Genomic DNA, 19,029 nt, shown 5'->3' with positions numbered 1-19,029 from the left:
CACCCCCAAGATATCAAGGACCCATGGGAACCCTGCCACCCACTCATACACTGCACTTAGACAGGGGACAGATGGGCAGAGATTTGCAGTGAGAAAGAGATAGTGTGCTGACAGATAGATTAAAAAAAAAGGGAAGGGGGGGGCTACAACCACCATATCTTTAAGTTTTACAATGCTGCAGCCCCCTCCCTCCCTCCTCAGCAAAGCCGGGTTGGTCCAGGTCTCTTGTATCCTGATGCAGCAGAAATCCTGTGCTCCAGTCACGTCAGACTTTTTCTCCCACGTCATTGCTCCACTGAGCCAGCTCACGAAGATGCTGGTGCAGTCACGCACAGTGTGTGGTGAGGGAGTATGTGACGACTGAAGGGGTGTGTTACTCATTCACCAATGTGCAGCATCACTGTAGCAAAGTGCTGCAATGTTACTCACAGATACCTGAGCTCACGCACATATAGCACACTCACGTAGTCAGTTACGTGTGTAACACTGCAAAAACTGACCTGGAGTTGACATAAAAATTCTGCACCTTTTCATCATATTTCCTTCTTCTTCCATATTCTACAGAGAGAGAGTGTATGCCTCAGTGTGAGTGTGATGCAGAGCAGTAATACTGCAGTGCAGCCCAACCCCACACTACAACTAGGTGGATGTCTCTGGGTGTAGTAATACTTGCACAGTGAAAGACAGAAAGAAAAAGAAAGGAAGGGTAGGTTTAAAAAGGGCTTTCAAGGACTCTATAAACCCGTCCACAGACCTACAATCAACACGTAATGTGAAGCTGACGGACAGACAAGAGGAGATAAAACCTACTGTGGACACAAGTGACCAGATCCTGTTTCTTCTTTTCAGAGTCTCCAAACTTGTCCATACAAGCTAGACAGAAACAAAAGTGAAATTAAAATGAACAGATTATAAAGATATAATCTGAAAAGATGGCTGTTATGAGTAGAGATGAATGGTTTTAGTCAGAATGATAACTTACCTAAGTACTTGGGGAAAAAGTAGTCCTAAATCAGGGAGAAGAGAGAGGGATAAAGTTACGTAGGCGTATAAACAAAAATCTAAACAGAACAGGATAATCTAAACAGATGCTTGCAATTAGAAGGGAGGTTTCTGTTAATACTTGACATAATCTAGGATTTGGTTTTGTTTTATGTCTGATCTCTGTGCTCCTATTCATGGCAAAAGTGATTCATAAACAATCATTAATTTCAAGAGTTGCATTGTCCATGTATGTCCACAGAGATTTCAGTATTATTAGTCCGTCATCTGTGTGTGTGTGTGTGTGTGTGTGTGTGTGTGGGCTCTATCTAATGGGTGCGGCCCTTTGCCAGGGGCTTCCTAAGAATTCTCTGCATTCCTGATAGTGCATCCTTCCCACCTGCTGGCTGCAGTGTTCCTTCACATGTAGGTCAAAATTTAGGGGGATGTACCAATGTAAAGATTGTATCTGGAGGCATAGATACTTTAGAGATCTTATGCTGCACTATGAGCCAGATGCAGGAAGCTGAGGTGAAAAAAGGTGATTTGTAATAATTAGTAATCAGAATAAAGTTTACTGAAGCCAGTCACATGTTACACGGCAAAACCTGATTATAACCCTGATTTGATGGTCAGTCATAGAGCAAGTTTTTGGTTATTATTAAACTTGCGCCCAACAAGTTTATTGACTATTTATCCCCCTTTTAAAATGTTGCCTAACAGATGAGAGACCAGAAACTTGGAGTGATAGCTTTCGTTGCCATGGATAATCATGAGTATCCAGGCAGGAACACCCTACTCTTCCTCTCTCTGCAGAGCCGGAAAGCTGCAGCAGAGGAAAATGCAGAGTCAGAGATGGGCTCTTTGAGAATGAATAATGCAGCTATGAATGAGACTGCAGCTTTGTGTCACGACATGGTACAAAACTACAGGCACACAAACGCTATTCTGCTGGTGATGTGTGTCCAGCTGATTCAAACTCAACTAGAAGGCACGTCACCCAACTTCACCTTTTCCTCTAAACCCAGCTCAACTTTGCTTTAATCCTCCTTCCCTCAGCGTCTATGTCGCTCCACTTGGCTAATCTTACAAATAATCTCTGAATCATTGATTGCCACATTCACTCCCTCTTTGCTAAAATTCACAATGCCAAAATGTAAAAGGTCAAAGTGACTGTTGAAGAGCACAGCATCACCAGCACTATGCTAACAAATACTCCCTGCATGTGCAGTTAAAACTTCATTTGAATCTCTGACTTACAACTCAAGCAGTTAAAATCAAACAAAGACACTGTCAGGATACACTTGTTGCTGATAATTCTTGACAGCTAATATTTTTAAACGGGTTTGGGCAAGAGTCTTTACGATAACTTATCTTACTGAATATCAAACACACACACACACACTGACACATGCAACACACCCCTTACAGATGTCTGTTAAAAGACTTAAAAGTCTGCACTCTCAGCCAGTGAATGAATACACCTCTTGGCTCAATAGCCCATGTTCCACGTTTTCTGACACATCAGGTTATTTATATCTCCGGAGCTGGTCTGCATATCCAGCACATGTATTACATATTCAATAGGCTTATGTATTCACATGGATGGAAAGGCTGATCTGCACATTCGTGAATGGAAACTAATCTGCAGTAAATATTCCTGAGCACACACAGTGCAATGGATTTTGTTTGTTGGTAAACTTAAAACAGAAAAACAGGGTTGGAGCATGTATACTTGCATGTATTAGTGCGGCAATGTGCATTAGTGTGTTGAATGAAACCCATATCTTGCACAGGAAACTGCTCCCAAAGAGACCAATCAGAATCAAAGGACTTTGCTTGCATCATTCCCATGCATTTGTGTATGGAAATGTAAGAGTGGGCATGTGTAGGCATACAGCGATACAGGTGATGAGAAGAGAGATGGAGAAAAGATATCCAGGTGTTACCCATATTTGGCAGGAACCTGAGCCAAGCAGATCTCCAGCAGACGGGGCAAAATTATAGCAAATAGAAGACTGTCTGTGCGAAGGGATAGTGTAGGGATAGCAGCGCCTTCTTTAATACTGTATTTCATAAACTAAAGCTTAGTCACACTGACTCAGTGTCTGTCACAGAAACAAACAAAAAGAGCAGACAACATGCCAAGTCCTTGACATGGGAATATTATGTTGCAGTGATAGCTATCAGCATTCTGGATTTATTGGAGCATAAACACCACCAGCCCAGATAATGAATCATTAGTCTACTGTCACATTACAGCCATCAATTTTAAGTCAATATGAACATGATGCCAACAACGGACTTTGCAGCTTTATGGTAAATAACAAATACAGGGTTGCAAAAGTTACAGTATATAATCTAATAATGATGATGGTGTTTTAATCATCTTATAATAGTTTTTGGTACTGCGGTGCCTAAGGAGAAGAAGCCTGATATGATGTTATGACAACCATGTTCTATTCTTTGTAGGGGGGTGGGACCTGCATGCAACCTGGACTGCAGAATACCACTTTAAGCGGTGTTTTGGTGCTTTAACTAACTTCTTGCTGATATACTCACAGTCTCCGGGTCGTTTTCAAACACTTCTCTGGCCTCCTCTTTGGTGCACCTTTCCTCCACACACTCCCTCTCCAAGTGTCCCTGCTTCGTCTCCTCGAAAACCTGATTAGCTCTTCTGTGTCTGCTCAGAAACTGGTTTGCCTCTTGAGGAGACAATGAAACTAAAAAAAGAAAATACACTGTGTTAATTACCCTAGAGGAATCAAAGAAGGTCAAAGAACTCAGGAGTTGAGCAATATGTGGTTCCCAAAAAACGAAAATATTGAAGAGAGGTTGCGAAATAGCGCCGTTAGTGACGCTTAATAAATCATCATCAGCCACAACACAAATGTCAAAGGGGACTTAGCGAGCTAGCTAGCCACCTAGCATGTAATTGTTTACTTACTGCTGTCGGACCAGCGGACAACCAGCAGGATTAGCAGGGCTGCCGATGAAAGGGACTTTGTCGGGGTCAGCCGCATTGTTTAACCGCTGTGTCTGCGCCAAGCTTGAGAAACTTTCTCCCGTCCCGTTTCTACTGTCCCCCGCTCAGCCTCTCAATATCTCCCCTCGTCTCTCAATGTCACCGCTGTTTGCACCAAGCCGAGGCTAACGTTAGTGCGAAACACTGCAGGTATTCAGGTACTTCCGACCGTTGGCCGTTAACGTTTTTGATGTTAAATCACTGTCGCCGCGGAGCGTTGCAAGCTAAACTGTCGTGTGTTTCTCCCGCATAACGTTAATAACACGGGCAAGTTAAGCGACCGTCCTCTCTTCTCTGCAGTTCAGCTCATCCCCATTGCAGTCTGTACTTTATTTTCTGACCCTCTTCTCTCGTGTTTTAGCCCTCTCTGGCCGGAATGAGTCCCCAGTCTGCGGAGAAAGACTGCACGCCTCTGAGGGGGAGTTGCTCTGAGAAGTGTAGGCAGGAGTTTGTAATGATGCAGCCTTTCAGACACCTCTCCCCATGGCCGGATCAACTTCAAAAGGTGGGGGCTGGGGCAACAAATATGTTTTTGGGCCCCCACCATACATGACAGTTATATTGTTTCCCCAGACACTCAGAAACCAGCATGTGATCTAGAGCTGTAGGCCTAATGATGAATCAGACAATGACAAAAAAAAGCCATTATAGTATAAATGCCAAAAATGTACTGATTCCAGCTTCTTAAATGTCCATATTTGCTGGTCTCCCACACATTGTTGGGTTTTTTGTCAGACAAAATAAACCAATTTGAAAATGTTAACTAGGCTTTTAACACACTAAATCAATTGATTAGGCTACTTTAGAAAATAATTGTCAAATGTATCAATAATGAAAGTAATAATTGCATCCTTATTGTTCTCTGATGGTGGATTAATACCTTGCCCGGGGTTTTCTGTGTTAATTACTTGACACAGAGAAAAAAAAGGGAAGCTATTTAAAAAGACACACCTTTACAAAAAACAACCACAATATAAAATAAAAAAAGTTAAGATTTTCAGATTTTAAGAGTACCAGAGACACAGAGACGGATGGATGGACCTGTAATAGTAACAGAAACATTTTATGGTACAGTAGCACTGAGGTGCATAACACAAGAGCATTGAACAAAACAAATTAACAAAATACAAAATGCAACATACTTTTAGAAAATTCAACAATATTTCAGAAGGCAGGAAAGATAAGGACAACAATTCTTCTTTGTGAATGGGCAGCACCAAAGTCAACTAGTAGATTACCTTTTCCAACCCATCTCGTTGTTGCGTTTTGTAAAATGAGTTTTCTAAAATATTGTTAGTGTGCAATTTTGAGGTATTTGTTCTTTACTTGAGTAAAGTTTACTCCAGTAACTTTTGATACTTTAAGTATACTATGATAATAATACTTATATTCTTTTTCTTGACAAAAATTTTAATGCAGGATTCTCACTTGTAATGGAATATTTTTAAATGATGGCATTAATATTTTTATATAAGTAAAGCAGTGATTCTTCCTCATCTTCAGAGGAATCAGAGCTGTCATTACACATCTTTCAGGTTAAATTTAAACCCATATAAGTCATTTTTCTTTCAGTTTTGTTTCCCGTAAATCTTGACTGACTGAAAATCGGTTTTCCTGTTCTAACGAACTAATTACTCATAAGTTCAGCCCACATTTTGCTGTTTGCGTTTCACTTGCTTTTCCTCAGTATTCCCATTTCTGCATCTTGGCCATTAGGCCACAGTCTGCCATGTGTTTCTGTTTAATCATACACAAGGTATGAGGTATCAATAAAATTGCATTTGATAGTTTTGTTCCTCCTCATATAGTGAAAAGTCAAGACAAAATGTTAAATGAAAATTGATAAGAGATAATGCGATGTGTCTGAAAGGTTGCTGCATTATAATTGTTTAAAATAATGTCTTAATGTTACTGTAAATGTTAAATAATACAATAGGGCTATAACAAAGAAATTAGTGTAGTGGTATAGTGGAGATCTTCCAAAAAGAAAGAAGAAATCATCAACATCAAGTGATGGTTAGACCTGGGTCGCACAGCTTTGAAGATAATGGCTATGTAACTGCTATATAAGCAGTGCTGGAAAGAGTGGAACATAGTGTTCCTTACATACAGTTGTGCACATGGCACTAAATGAGTTGTCAATGGTTGTCTCATGTCATTGTTATTGACTTGATGCCTGCAACTACAACACTGTCAGTGAATGAGAGACTGACTTTAAGGACTCATATATTGTTTAACAGGCTCAAATACGCAGCATTATCATCATTACATTTGAAACTGTGCACAAATGTACAATGGCTAACAAAGAGCCATTTTAAATACAGAGCCATTACTTTACATGTTTTTCTCTATGAAGACATTTCCTGTTTGGCTTTGTTTCTGGCAAGAGGGCAGACAAATGCAATATAGAATTTCAACAGTATCAATATAAGGTTGCTTTGATATAGTTTTATTTTAACAAACACAAAGCAAACAAAACTGAACAACTACATTTAAGTTATATATTAAAGATACCTTGTTTTATATACAAGACAAATTCTGGACAGAGGACAACCAGGAGATCCCTGAAGATGAGGACAGAAATAGAAGAATGTCAGAAGTTGTACTAGTCTTACATGACCAGCCATAATGAGAGGTGTATACATCTGGCGAAAACCATAGTGGATTCTGGGAACAATGAAATGATAAACCATGTTTCTAAAAGTTACTACACTTCTTCAGGAAGGCAGAGCTCCAATAAGAGATGGTGATTCAATCAAGAACATGCAACAGAATTGGATCGAAAGCCTGGAGGTTCAGCTTTCTCCTCTGTGGTTTTCGCCGCCACAACCGACCGCCACAATGTCAGCTAGCTGTCTCCAGACGTCTGCCTCCACAAGAACCGCACTGAAGACAATTTGTGGATAGTACCATGATTCAACAGCATGGAAAAAGATGCAGGTGGTCTCAAAGCCTGGTCAATTGTGACCATTTGTTTATGTTTCTACACAAACATAATCTCTTGCTCAACACATGGTATGTGTGCTACAGAGCTCAGCTCTTTTTCAAAGTTTCTTGGAAAGAATTAAAATCATTGCAACAAACTGCTACAACTACATCTTCCAGCCCTCCAGTTTCCTCACTGGCAAGCCAGCTTTCGTTGTGCCATGCTAAAAAAAAAAAAATGCTCCCAGGACACTAGCAATAACACTGTATGGATGAAAAGAATAAGAGAAAGCTTAAAATAAACCCATCAGAGAAAGTCGACAAAAATGACTATAACCATCTACCGCTATCTCCTCTTCTTGTCACTTCTTTCTCATCCTCTTCCTCCCTCCCTCCCTCCCATCTCCTCTCCTCTATAAATCTCTCTTTCCAAAACATCCCAAGAGATGGCCACTGTGGGACGCTGCCTAGTGTGAGGGCGTTAAAATGTGATGCTGCTGTTAATTAAGCTCAATATGGGTGTGGTGCAGCATGGCTTTCAGGGGCAGATAATGGAGGACAGGAATGAGACTTAATACTGTTATGTTTGCTGAGAGCTTCATCAAAGTCCAGCTGCTGGCCGTTGATAGAGATGTCCATGCAGCCATGGTAAAACGCCGTCACTGGGGTGGAAGGTAATGGGACATCGTCTAGGACAGTCAGTGAGAATGACAATAATGAGAGATGGTGCTATATATAGATAAACCAAGATTATAACATGGTACAAAATAAAAAAATAAAAAAAAGTAAAATAATAACATAAACAACAAACACATTAAGTACAAAATTAGAACAAAGACAGCAAATGTACATTCCCCCTTTGGACTTTAATCTTGTCGTCAGGACAGAGGATAACCTTTTATGAGATGTCTTATGAAATGTCACACTGGTCTAGTGGGACAGCAATTCAGTTTACTGGGGTTTGAAATTGGCCTTCCTAGAATATGACTTCTGACACTCACTGGGAACCATTGAAGAGTGGTTGGCACTGTGGATTACTTTTGGTCAGAACACGGATAATTGTATTTCTGGGCTAGCTGGAGACAAACAAAACTTTGAAAAAGCTGTAACTTTGTTACAATTTCGCAAACTTTACTGAATTCATGTATTCAGTCAGAAATTCTACAACAAATCTATGAGTGTTATTTGTTTAGAGAAAGGTAAAATAACTATTGACAAAGGTTTTAGCAATGCTTGCAGTATGGTTCAATGGTTCTTAGTGGGTCCATCACTTTGGTCCAAACTGAAATATCTCAGTAGCAACTGGGTGGATTGCTGTGAACTTTTGTACAGACATTCATGTCCTGGACTTTTAATCTAGCGCCATCATCTGGTCAAAAATTTTAATTGTCCAATATTTTAGTCTCTGACCAAAATCCAGCAAAAACTAATGATATTCCCATTATCCTGCTGTCCTAGCTGTACTTTTGTGTTTAGTGCTAATCAGCAAATGCTATAATGCTAAATGAGGAAGTGGCAATGGTAAACATTATACCTGCATGTTAGGATTGTCACAGTGAGTATGTTAGCATGCTGACATTACCATTTAGATACAGCCTCACAGAGGCTGTAGACTCTTATGGAGGAGACCCGCTGAAAGCGAACAAATCGTGCAAATTCGCCTCCGCCATTTCTCTCTTGGAGCAGTGGGTGTGTCAACGCTTGCAAACAACCATTCACTGTCTGAGAAAACCAGACTTCTATTCATGTTTTTGGAGTACTTAAACAAACCTGAAAATCTACTTTCAGTAGAGAGCAGCTTGCAGTCTTGCTCTTGGAGCATAATCAAGAAGATACTCCATTTACATTTGCTTTGAAACTGTTTTCCAGTGTAAGAAAGTCTTGGAGAAAGCTCTTACACATTGGCCACATAGGCCTGATCGTGGTGACCATATGTGGCTAATACATTTGTTCATAGTTATCATCAAAGCATTACTTTCGTACTTTGTTACTTGTATTTGCTGCTTTGACTAACCTGGGATCCCACCAATATATGTACTGATGGGGTTCTGCATGGTGGTGTTGAGGCGCTTCAGTGCCTCCTGCAGATCGTCAGATTTCATGTAGGTAACGGCTGAGGAGTTGGCTGAGATTTGGATTTCTGTAGGAGTCACATTCAGCTGCAGTGTCAGCCGATCAGGGTAACACAGCATCAGTGAGTCCAGCCTCGCCACGGAGACGCCGTCCAGGAACACTTGCAAATTCTGGGAGCATGGAGGACGATAGCATGGCAAAGTTTCATGTGCATTTTTGCATGTATATGTGTGAAGAAATGCAGAGATACATATGGGCTTATTTTTAACAAACGTGTGATTGAACTCACAGCATCATCACCTCCCGATGTCACCACAGCGACCGACAGCGGGACTGTGGTGTTGTCGACAAGAGCAAAGAGGACACCTGTCCCAGTTGATGGACGTATATTCATCTTTACATCCACATTCCAGCTCCCAGAATCACCTAGTTAAACACATCCATAAACACAGGGAAACACAAATACAAACTTGTGTTACTTCGTTCGGCTGGAAAGTTAAAAACTAGGTAAATTTCCTAGTTTTTTTTATCAGAACCAAAGAGCCCATGTTGTAGGTTTACTCAACTCAAATATCTTATATTCTCAAAATCACATGGTTGCAACTCTAAAGAAAGTCTGTCTAAATTCCTGAGAGGTTCTGTCAAGAAATGATGTGGAATTAATGGAACATACATGTTGTAACAGCGACAATGGGACCTACCACATATGTTTACTTTGTACCTGTGCAGGTCTGTACTACTACATGAAATAGGTCTTCATTTAAAAAGTGGAGTTTTTCCTGTGTGGAATGATATGCTCCTTTGTTCATGCGTTTCCTTCGGGTGTTTCAGTTTCTTCCCAGCCCAACACACTGGCATGTTAGTCACATACCTTTAAACCAAAGCACCGTGCTCAAAGTTACATTTGATCCTACAGCACTGCGCTGCGGCTGCTCAATGCTCTTAATGAGTTATGATGGACCTAATGCAGAGGCCAAATTTCCCCACAGGGATTAATAAAGTATAACTTAACTTACTCACTGTAGTCAATGTTGAAGTGCGCCAGTCCCCCCCCGGTGAAGAAAGATCCTCGTTCCACATACACAAAGCAATGTTTACTCGTCTTCTCCTGGATGACCTCCTTGACCCCAGATGCACCCTGATTCATCAAGTTCCAGCCCCGGATGCAGCCATCAAGTCGAGGGTTGATCTGACAGACGGACGGAAACAGAGTACAGCAGTATGGATTTCTGCTCTTAAGTATAGTCAACCAATGTAAATACCCAAACACTTGCTTCATATTGTTGTTATTTATTTAAGTCCTGTTGTGGCAAGGAAACAGAATCCAATGTCTGCTGAGTGATTTAGTTGTATGTGTTAACTGTCAGATAACCATCTTACAGGTTTGATGATGTTGTCAGTGCGGTTGGGCAGACCAGCGATGTAGACCTTGGTCTCCAGTTTGCCATTTACTGAAGTAAAGAGACTCTCTGGGCTGTTGATGCTCATCACAGCTTCCTTGCTGATCTTCACACTGATGCTGCTCTCCAGTTCATCCACAGAGATCTGCATGTTACACATGATACCACGGTAACTTTTACAACATTGTACTCGGCACAGTTAAGCACCAGAGCGCACAGTTACCCTTAACACAATCCACCTTTCATCAGTTCGGTTTATCTAGCACTTCAGCTACTGCTACTGTGTATCAGCCATAGGGGAGCAAACGGAGTACATGTAGGGAATAACTGGACTACAGCTCTTTCTCACCACATGCCACTGTCCATCATTTATGGCTTTTCCTCCGCTGGTGACCTTGAATGTGTGCTGGTTTTTGAACTGGACTTCAATGCGACCGCCCCTTAGTCCCAACATGAACCACGAGTCCTGTGAAGACTCAGCATACAGAACAACTCCCTCAGGGTCAAATGTGCGGAAGTCAAACTCTGCTGCAAACCTAACAACGGCAGGAGACAGAAATACAAGTTGTCACAGTAATCTGACTATAATTATGTTCAAATGTAAATAGTATTGTCTATATAAATACTTTTGCATGTTTTCACAAAAAAAAAAACATGTACACTTCACACCACTAAAATCCAGTATGGAATGAAAATCAGCTTCTGGAGGTATAAACTAGTTTGAAAACAATATCATGTACTTTTGTCACTATCAAAATAACATATTTGTTTCAACCACATCTTACGATTCATCCAACAATTCTGGAAAAAAACTAGTGGAGCTTTTTCAAGAGCTTAAAGTTGTTTTGGTCAAACTACTCTTTCTTGGTGAATAATCAACTTTCACACGCTACATTATCGTTGTTGCTTAATGCTGCAATGGTCTACTTTAAATAAATCCACATTGGCAGCTGCATGACCATACACCTCTGACTGAGAGAAATGTATAAAAGATATGTGGGATAAAACACACACATAACACTCTTATGATCTTATAGAAAAATAAGTACACTACATTTATGTATGTGTGTGTGTGATAAACACATACTTTGTGTTCTCTGGCAGACGGAAACGCAGATAGATGACAGGTAGGCCTGCAAACTGCTCCCCCAGGTACAGCATCTCAGAGTGTTTGTGGTCATACAGGTCCACACAAGCAGGGATTCTTTCACAATATCGTTCATCCTCCGCCAAACGAAGACCCTCACGACCATCACAGTAGCATGCATAGCTGCCCACTGTGTTTATACAAGTGCCATCGCACACATTGAACTCGCACTCATCCACATCTGCAGCATCAGGAGAAGAAACATTTAGAGGGCAGTGATCTGTGGTTCAGTGTCTGTGGTAGCTTTTTGATGGAAGGTGTGTGATTACAATACGTGTACCATCAGTGGGAAGATATGGTTGAATGTAGTTAGTTTTGTCACCTGTCAGACTCCAGGAGGTAATAAATTGAGGTCTCACCGTTGCAGGTTTTGGAAGTGAAGTTATATTTAAACCCCAGTGGACACTGGCACTTGTACATGCCAGGACTGTTGACACATTTAGCCGGTGCTTCACAGATTCTTGGGTACAGGAGGCATTCATCAATATCTGGAAAACAGTGAATCAAAAGTGACAATGAGCAAATGGTTTTGTAAGAATTTGTACTATGAACGGTCTGATTAGAAAAAAAAAGGCTAATAAACTATATTGGGTTGATTGCAAATGTAATTTTGGTACATGGATGAAAATATTAAATGTGAGAGAAATTACAATAACTACAATACTTATACTCCATGTTTCAAATAATTAAAATAATTAACAGATCAATATAAAATAATCGATAGCTGAATGGTTAGGGCACATGCCACATGCGCTCAAATGCCCTGAGCTGCAAGTCCCTGGTTTGACAACCAGCCAGCCGGACCATTTGCTACGTGTCATTCCCCTACTCTCTCCCTGCATTTCCTTTCTGTCTCCACTTCCGCTCTGTAAAAAACACAGACAATGCCCTAAATAGTAACTTGTATATGTATGTATGTATATATATACACAAGCTCAAACATCAAAGAAATCCCATAATTTGGGTTTTGTATTGATGGACTATGTGCAAAATCAGCTGTAAATCTCCACAGCCTATTAAAAAAAAGAAAAATAGAGAAAGCAAATTTACCAAACTGACTCAGTCCATGTTTGTGAAGACTTTGAACTATCAAAGATAAACACTGACTGAGCTGCCAAGACAAAATAGGACAGAGAGAAATATGCAGAATAACAAGCATCTAAAAACTACGAGACTGCTGGTCTGTTCGCAGCAAAGGGGAAGAACCATCTTTTTAGATGTTATGAGCTTTTTCTCATTCTGTTACATAAGAGGTCAACTCTGATCAGCTTTAGAAATAACAAATGGTGCAGGCCCAGAGGACGACAGCTGGGAGAACAGAGTTTTTGTTATGAAGTGTGCAGGGCTCCACCATTCATATTAGTACATATGAAGGAAGTCATCAAAAAGAAAAACACACAGTGTGGAAACATCCGTGTTTTCTCAGCTGCTTAGTAGCACTATATGTTCCCCTACTATAGGGACAGTAATGCAGCCAGATGGTCTTCATATATGTGACCTAAGTCATTAATACACAGAGGAAGAACATTAAATTGTACTTTTCTGTCTTTTGGTGGTTTTGAAATTAATTCAACTTTGACATTGTTGCAGTGCATCTGCACAAATTGAAATTGACATGAATGAGGCCTTACCCACACAGTCGATTTTGTTATTGATGAAGAAGCCCTCTTCACACATGCAGTGGAAACTACCGGGGACGTTGTAACATTTTTGGTTACATCCCGCTGGAAAGTCTGGATCTGAACACTCATTGATGTCTGCCCAGTCAACACATCACACAACAACATGTATCAGCATCTGGTTCAATCATTTTTAAACAGTTCAATTAATCAGCTTGAAAGTTGAATTAAGTCTAATTTTAAGTATGAAATATTAATACAGGATGTTTAAGCTAAACTAAAACATGTAAAATTTCAAATTATGTATCAGCACTCACCGTCCTCACAGCGTGGCCCCTTCCAGCCGGGCTTACACACACACGTGAAGGAGGCCTGGCCATCCACGCAGCGCTCTGAACCCTCCTTGTAGCATGGATACGGTGTACACTGGTTACTGATCTCTGCCATGCAACAAACAGGTTTAGATGTTGATGAAAGCCTTTGAAAGCATAAACTGACAGAAAAGTACAAACATCGTCACTTAAACAGCCTCGGTAAAGCTCCTCACCTGTCACACAGGTGCGAAGGTCTGAGGGGATAGCAGAATCCAAGTTCTGGTTGTTAATGCCGACACGGTGTGAACCCAGACACACTGCAACAAAGAGTGGTCTTTATCAGGGTAGGGAAACAAAGATTATACCACAACATATCACATGATCAATTTCTATAAACTTACCAACATATTTGGGATAGAAGTATTCCTGGGAAAAAACACAATAAACAGATGAAGATTCAACAAGATTTTAAAATACACATTTGACAATAAGAACAAGACGATAAAGAAAGAAAAGTGTGTGCTGAAAGTGATATTACATCCAGCTATGCTCCAAATCAATACACCAACATTTTAAGTTTACTTTCTTTTTCTAAATTTTTCTGGAAGAAAATTAAATGTTTGAAAGAAATAGCATCTGATCTATAGCTGAAATGATTATTTAATTGAAAGAAAACTTTTAGATATTAGTGCAAAGGTGCAGAACATTCTCTTCAAATGAGGAAATTTGTTTTTTTAGTCCTCTGTACTAAGATACATTTAGATTTTGGAGTGTGTGTCAGACAAAATAAGACATCTGAAGTCTGGTCTGATCTGAGTCCAGATCTGGAATACTGTGATTGGCATTTTTAATAATTTCTTGACAAGTTATAGACTAAACTTTGATTAATTAATCAAGAAAATGATCTAATTGTTGCATTAGTCTGATCTCTGGCTTGCAATTTTCTTTCATTCTCCCTGTTTTCACTTCTTCTTTCTCATGCACCATCCCAATTTAGAAGAGAATTGCCATGGCTATTCCACTTCATTCACTATTGGATTTGTATAAAAATCAGAAATGTAGTCAGCGTTGAGGAGGTCTGGAGGTCAGGGGTCACTACTCCACTTACCGTTTCCGGCTGGTTCTCAAAGATCTCCCTGGCCTCCTCCTTGTTGCACAGCTCCTCGATGCACTCTCTCTCCAGGTTGCCCTTCTTGCTCTCCTCAAACAGAGAGTTGGCTCTTTTGTGCCTGCTCAGGAACTGGGTGGCTGTGCTCTGGCTCAGGACTGCGACAGACATGGAAACACAAACACACTCAATTAAATATAGTGTGTAATGTTATATTTCCATTGTCAGTGTTGCTTGAATGCTTACAACAATCAGGACTCAACAAGCCTATTAGAGTGTAAGTTATCCTGTGTGATACTCTCACATGTGTGTTTAATACAAGCTACATTAGAAGAACACATGACTGATCCCAGCAGGAATTTAACTCTCTGTTTCCTCATGACAGATGGCTGATGTGGCTGGTGCCTGCATGGACAAAGTGGACAACCTAATTACTCTTCTATGAATTGGCCTGGAAAAAAATGTCATTGCGAAACCATTATTTCCCAGAAATGACCCCTAGTTGTTGTAACAAGCAGCACGTTGTCCAAGCATTGTTTCACGGGGTAGAGAGGAGTCATGACCCCTGCACATACTCTGTTCCCCGTTTGCTGCTCTCATGTTAAACAAAGTTTTAAACATTTCCCAAATGCTCACATTCGGTTCCCAAAAGCTGAAAGACGCTGCTCGTTTCAAACTGGGGCAATGACACCGAAAACGGGCTATTCCCGAGAATTACTTTAACAAGGCAGAGTTAAACATGTAAAACCGCAAAATCCAAACACTTACATCGATAAGCATCGACGAGCGTCACAAGAAACACGAGACAAGCCAAGGATTCCCCAAGTGCCCGTTTCTTTCTCCACATAGTCGAGCCGTTCTTCCTGCTAGGCCACGGTTTGGCTCTGGGTACAGACTGGGCTGAGTGCAGGTCCGTGTGGGGAAAAAAAAAACTTTATTCTTCCCGAAAGTGTTTTCGTAGGGAGAGAGAGAGAGAGGGAGAGAGGGGGAGAGAGGGGGGAGAAGTGGAGGAGGCTGCCAGGGGAGCAGATACAGAGGGGTGTGAGGGGACGCAGCTAGGGAGCGCTGCTATCACGGTCACGCACTCTGCCATGTTGCTGCTTTGAGGGGCTGCAGGTGGTGGTCGAAGGGACTCATGCAGAAACATTTCTGAAAACAACGTGAGGTCAAAGGAGCACAAAAAGGATTTCTTTCCACGGTGGAGATTTATTAAGTACTCGGTCTGGTTTTGTGTTTCTCAGTTGTATTTAAACTTAAACTTGTTGCTACCAACAATTTCCTGAACCTAGTAAAACCGCACATGAAGGCACCACCAGTGCTATAACCCCATGGGCGGATTAAGGGGAATGGGCCCCTGGGCAGAGACAGGTAAAAGCCCCCGCAATACCCCCAGACTGAAAGAAACATGTCTATGGTTATATTCTGTCTCTTTGTTGTTTTGCTTGTCTATAGTCGTCGCTTTGTGTCTTAGTGGTCATTGATAATGCATACAGTATCCACCCTTAAAAAATTGTTAGGCTGATATGTTAGCCAGCAATTCATAGCGGAAATAAGTTGCTTAATTGATTGGTTAATTGACAAAAAATATTTTGTTTATTGATTGATCGCGCTGGTAATTTCTTAAGAAGAACAAGTAGGAAAAAATCCTACACATTCTCAGGTTACTGCTTTTCCTTGTCATGTAAGATAAAGACCTTTGGGTTTTGGACTTTTTCTCAGACAAAATAATTGCAGATTAATGAATAATAATAATAATTGTTAGTTGTATGAAACATGAAACATTGCCAAGCTACTTAGCTATTTACACGTCTAGCACAAGCTAATATGAGAAGCCTTTAGAGTTGTTTTTTGGAGTTGTCAATTATTTATCAACTTTTCTCCATATCTGAAAGACTACTACAAATATTTTTTCAATGTCATTCATGCAGAATGGCAAGAGGGAAAAATGAAAAAATAAAATTAAAACCTGGAGAAGGACTTGAATAGACACTTACAAAACAAAAACAAACAATTATTGGCAATATGATTCAGCAAGATGTCCATTTTAAGTTCAGATGATTCACTGTACATGATAATAGACAAACGACCACACTGCCAATGGACCACACTGGGAAACAGCTTGACATCATGTAGAAGGCATTTGTTTGAAATGGACCGTAGAGCTTTTTACGGCAAATGTTTGGCTTTTCATGGAAGAAAAAGTAACAGGTGGAAGTAATAACACTAATTAAAGCTCTGTTGCATTGAGATTTCCCAGTAAACTATAACGCACATTTATGTCACCTGTGCTGGGAAAAAGGTCTGGATTCACTGATTCATAACAAACTACAGTGGACACACTTATGTGAAAACATCTTCCTTACGCCATCATCTGACTTATTTTAACTTTACTAACTGAAACGAAATGTGAGTCTCTACATTAGAGTTTAGAGACTTTTTTTTAACAAATGACACAGACACAACATTTGCATTAATATTGGTTTCATTTAGTTATTCAGGGAAAAAAAACATCACATTTTCTCCATTCATTCAACTGTTTTATGTACACAAATATCAGACTTATCTTAATACTTTTTAAAATATTTGTACAAAATACACTGTTCTCCCTTTATAATATGTGTTTATCTGAAGAGGCGTTTTACTGCAAAAGGTCAGCAGATGTGCGTTGTTAATTTGTGATAGATTGATGGGCTTATTTGAAGGGTTGTTAATATTATTGCATGCTGAAACACAATTATTGCATAAGTCATTCCTGTGTGGGCTTCAGGGTGGAGGAGTTCCAATTACTGTAACTTCCATTACCCTACCAACTCAGCTGATGTTTCTGGGAAGGTTTTGCTTAAAGTGATAATAAATATGATTACCAGGTTAGGGATGAGAGACAGAACTGTCTGGTGGTTTATACTTCAGTCCTAGTCTCCTCGGTCTTAGCCAAAAAAAAAAAAAAAGAAGAAAACCAGAGGAGAGTTAGTAACTGATGGAAAAAAACACTCCCCAGGTTAAAGCAACACTGCTCTCTTAATGTTTCGTCAATGTTATTACTGTGTTACATACATAAAATGTTTGGGGGGGAATATATTGGCAAACGTTTATTGAAAAGGATCAGTGGTTCTATACAAGAGGAAAGAGGAGATTCACTATATCAGACCAGAGTAGAATAACCGTGTTGCCACAGTCTTCAGTAAAATTACAGGTTGTGATTTTTTTATTAATTTTTTTAACAAGTGGGATGCTGCCTTTCCTGACCTGCAACACTGGGATAATTCAATTGGCAATACAACTCTTCATATCAGTCACTCATGCGCACACTGACACAAACACGCACATACACGCACATACACACACACACACACACACACACACACACACACACACACACACACACACACACACACACACACACACGCCTAAGTCATTCAATTCAGACGCACAGCAAGAAATCTGTATGACAAGACACAGATAGAAAACAGTCAAATTGTTGCAAACTGTCCTTATAGTTCATAGATCAACATATTCAAAGAAAAAAAAATGTCATTAGAATAATTGCTGTCTGTTTTTAAAACAGTTATAGGTTTTGAGATATATATATATATATAATAAAAAAAACACATATCTAAACAATGATATTTTTGTTTGCTTTTCAAAAAGAATTTTAGAAAAGTGATGACTGGCACTGTTTGGGATCCTGTGACCACCAGAACACCCATGAGGCTACATAACCAGGTACTTCGTTTTGGAAAATACAAAATTTGTCTGCAGTTTGTAGTCACCTGGGCACACAGAAATGACTGTGGAGGCTACCATCGCTGTGGCTACAACTATACTTCACATGCACATTTTTGGCGAGAGTGAGTGCTGATGAATATGAATGCCAATGAGAGTGGTTGCCTTTGGGAAGCGTGGAACAACACAACACAACTGGTTAACAACAATAAATCCTGTACCTTCAACAGATTCTGACCAGTGAGATTCACAGCAGGCAGTATCTCAGAGGAATGCATATAAATAGGTTTTAAACTACAGGTGTGTGTGTGTGTGGGGGGGGGGGGTTCTCCAAAGTAAGAGCTAACTCACTAAACAAAACTACATTATCAGGCAGCGAACTGGGCAACACAATCAGTAACACACTATCCATTTCACAATCATAACTGGAGACAATACTGGTTAAAATGTTAGTATATGGGTTATTTAGAAGTGAAGTTAAAACCATCCTCGTTAATGGATGCTCATAGTTTCTGCTTTGTGACAGCTGAAGGGATAGTTTGGCTTGAATTACTTTTTCTACTTACACAGAGTTAAACAATCATGCCTTTATTATGTCTGCATACAGTTTGAGGGTATGTTGAATGTTGATCTTGTTTGAGCTTATGTACTGGATGTCCGGAACAAGTATCGGCACCTTTTAAAAGCCAGCAAAAGGTTCTCTCCATGCGTATT

The 19,029-nt window shown here is 40.1% G+C and overlaps 2 protein-coding genes across 3 annotated transcripts in view; both read right to left on the bottom strand.

Annotated features, from left to right (window-relative positions):
* Nucleotides 1-4,419, bottom strand: part of gas6 (growth arrest-specific 6) — a 15,732-nt gene extending 11,313 nt beyond the window's left edge. The window contains exons 1-4 of the mRNA XM_023424353.2: nucleotides 3,929-4,419; nucleotides 3,544-3,704; nucleotides 983-1,007; nucleotides 811-873 (exon numbers count right to left, since the gene is read on the bottom strand). Of these exons, the coding sequence (XP_023280121.1) occupies nucleotides 811-873; nucleotides 983-1,007; nucleotides 3,544-3,704; nucleotides 3,929-4,004 (325 nt within the window). The 5' untranslated portion in view covers nucleotides 4,005-4,419. The remainder of the gene's footprint in view (nucleotides 1-810; nucleotides 874-982; nucleotides 1,008-3,543; nucleotides 3,705-3,928) is intronic.
* Nucleotides 4,420-6,434: 2,015 nt separating this feature from the next.
* pros1 (protein S) lies at nucleotides 6,435-15,567 on the bottom strand. Of its 2 annotated transcripts, XM_023424393.2 has the most exons (14): nucleotides 15,361-15,563; nucleotides 14,593-14,750; nucleotides 13,886-13,910; nucleotides 13,718-13,801; nucleotides 13,488-13,610; nucleotides 13,183-13,308; nucleotides 11,911-12,039; nucleotides 11,492-11,732; nucleotides 10,754-10,940; nucleotides 10,385-10,549; nucleotides 10,025-10,193; nucleotides 9,294-9,430; nucleotides 8,946-9,174; nucleotides 6,435-7,620 (listed from the first exon to the last, which is right to left on the bottom strand). In XM_023424393.2, the coding sequence occupies exons 1-14, from the start codon at nucleotides 15,437-15,439 to the stop codon at nucleotides 7,442-7,444; spliced, it is 2,031 nt and encodes a 676-aa protein (XP_023280161.1). In that variant the 5' UTR covers nucleotides 15,440-15,563; the 3' UTR covers nucleotides 6,435-7,441. The 2 variants fall into 2 exon arrangements, with proteins under 2 accessions (XP_023280161.1, XP_023280162.1); XM_023424394.2 differs by lacking the exons at nucleotides 6,435-7,620; nucleotides 8,946-9,174 and having other exon boundaries at nucleotides 10,021-10,193; nucleotides 15,361-15,567.
* Between the last annotated feature and the right edge of the window lie 3,462 nt (nucleotides 15,568-19,029).

This window comes from Seriola lalandi, unplaced genomic scaffold (assembly GCF_002814215.2).
Source record: "Seriola lalandi dorsalis isolate HSWRI2012SDOR001 ecotype SW California unplaced genomic scaffold, Sedor1 jcf7180002054735, whole genome shotgun sequence".
NCBI lineage: Eukaryota > Metazoa > Chordata > Actinopteri > Carangiformes > Carangidae > Seriola > Seriola lalandi.
This window is presented reverse-complemented; position numbering and strand designations above follow the sequence as displayed.

What these genes read in the sequence shown, in the direction of transcription:
- pros1 (XM_023424393.2), bottom strand. Translation starts at nt 15,439, where the DNA reads ATGTGGAGAAAGAAACGGGCACTTGGGGAATCCTTGGCTTGTCTCGTG. An exon ending in TTGAGAACCAGCCGGAAACG is followed by an intron (nt 13,911 to 14,592) that starts GTAAGTGGAGTA and finishes GTTTTTTCCCAG; the next exon opens with GAATACTTCTATCCCAAATA. An exon ending in CCTTCGCACCTGTGTGACAG is followed by an intron (nt 13,611 to 13,717) that starts GTGAGGAGCTTT and finishes GTTGCATGGCAG; the next exon opens with AGATCAGTAACCAGTGTACA.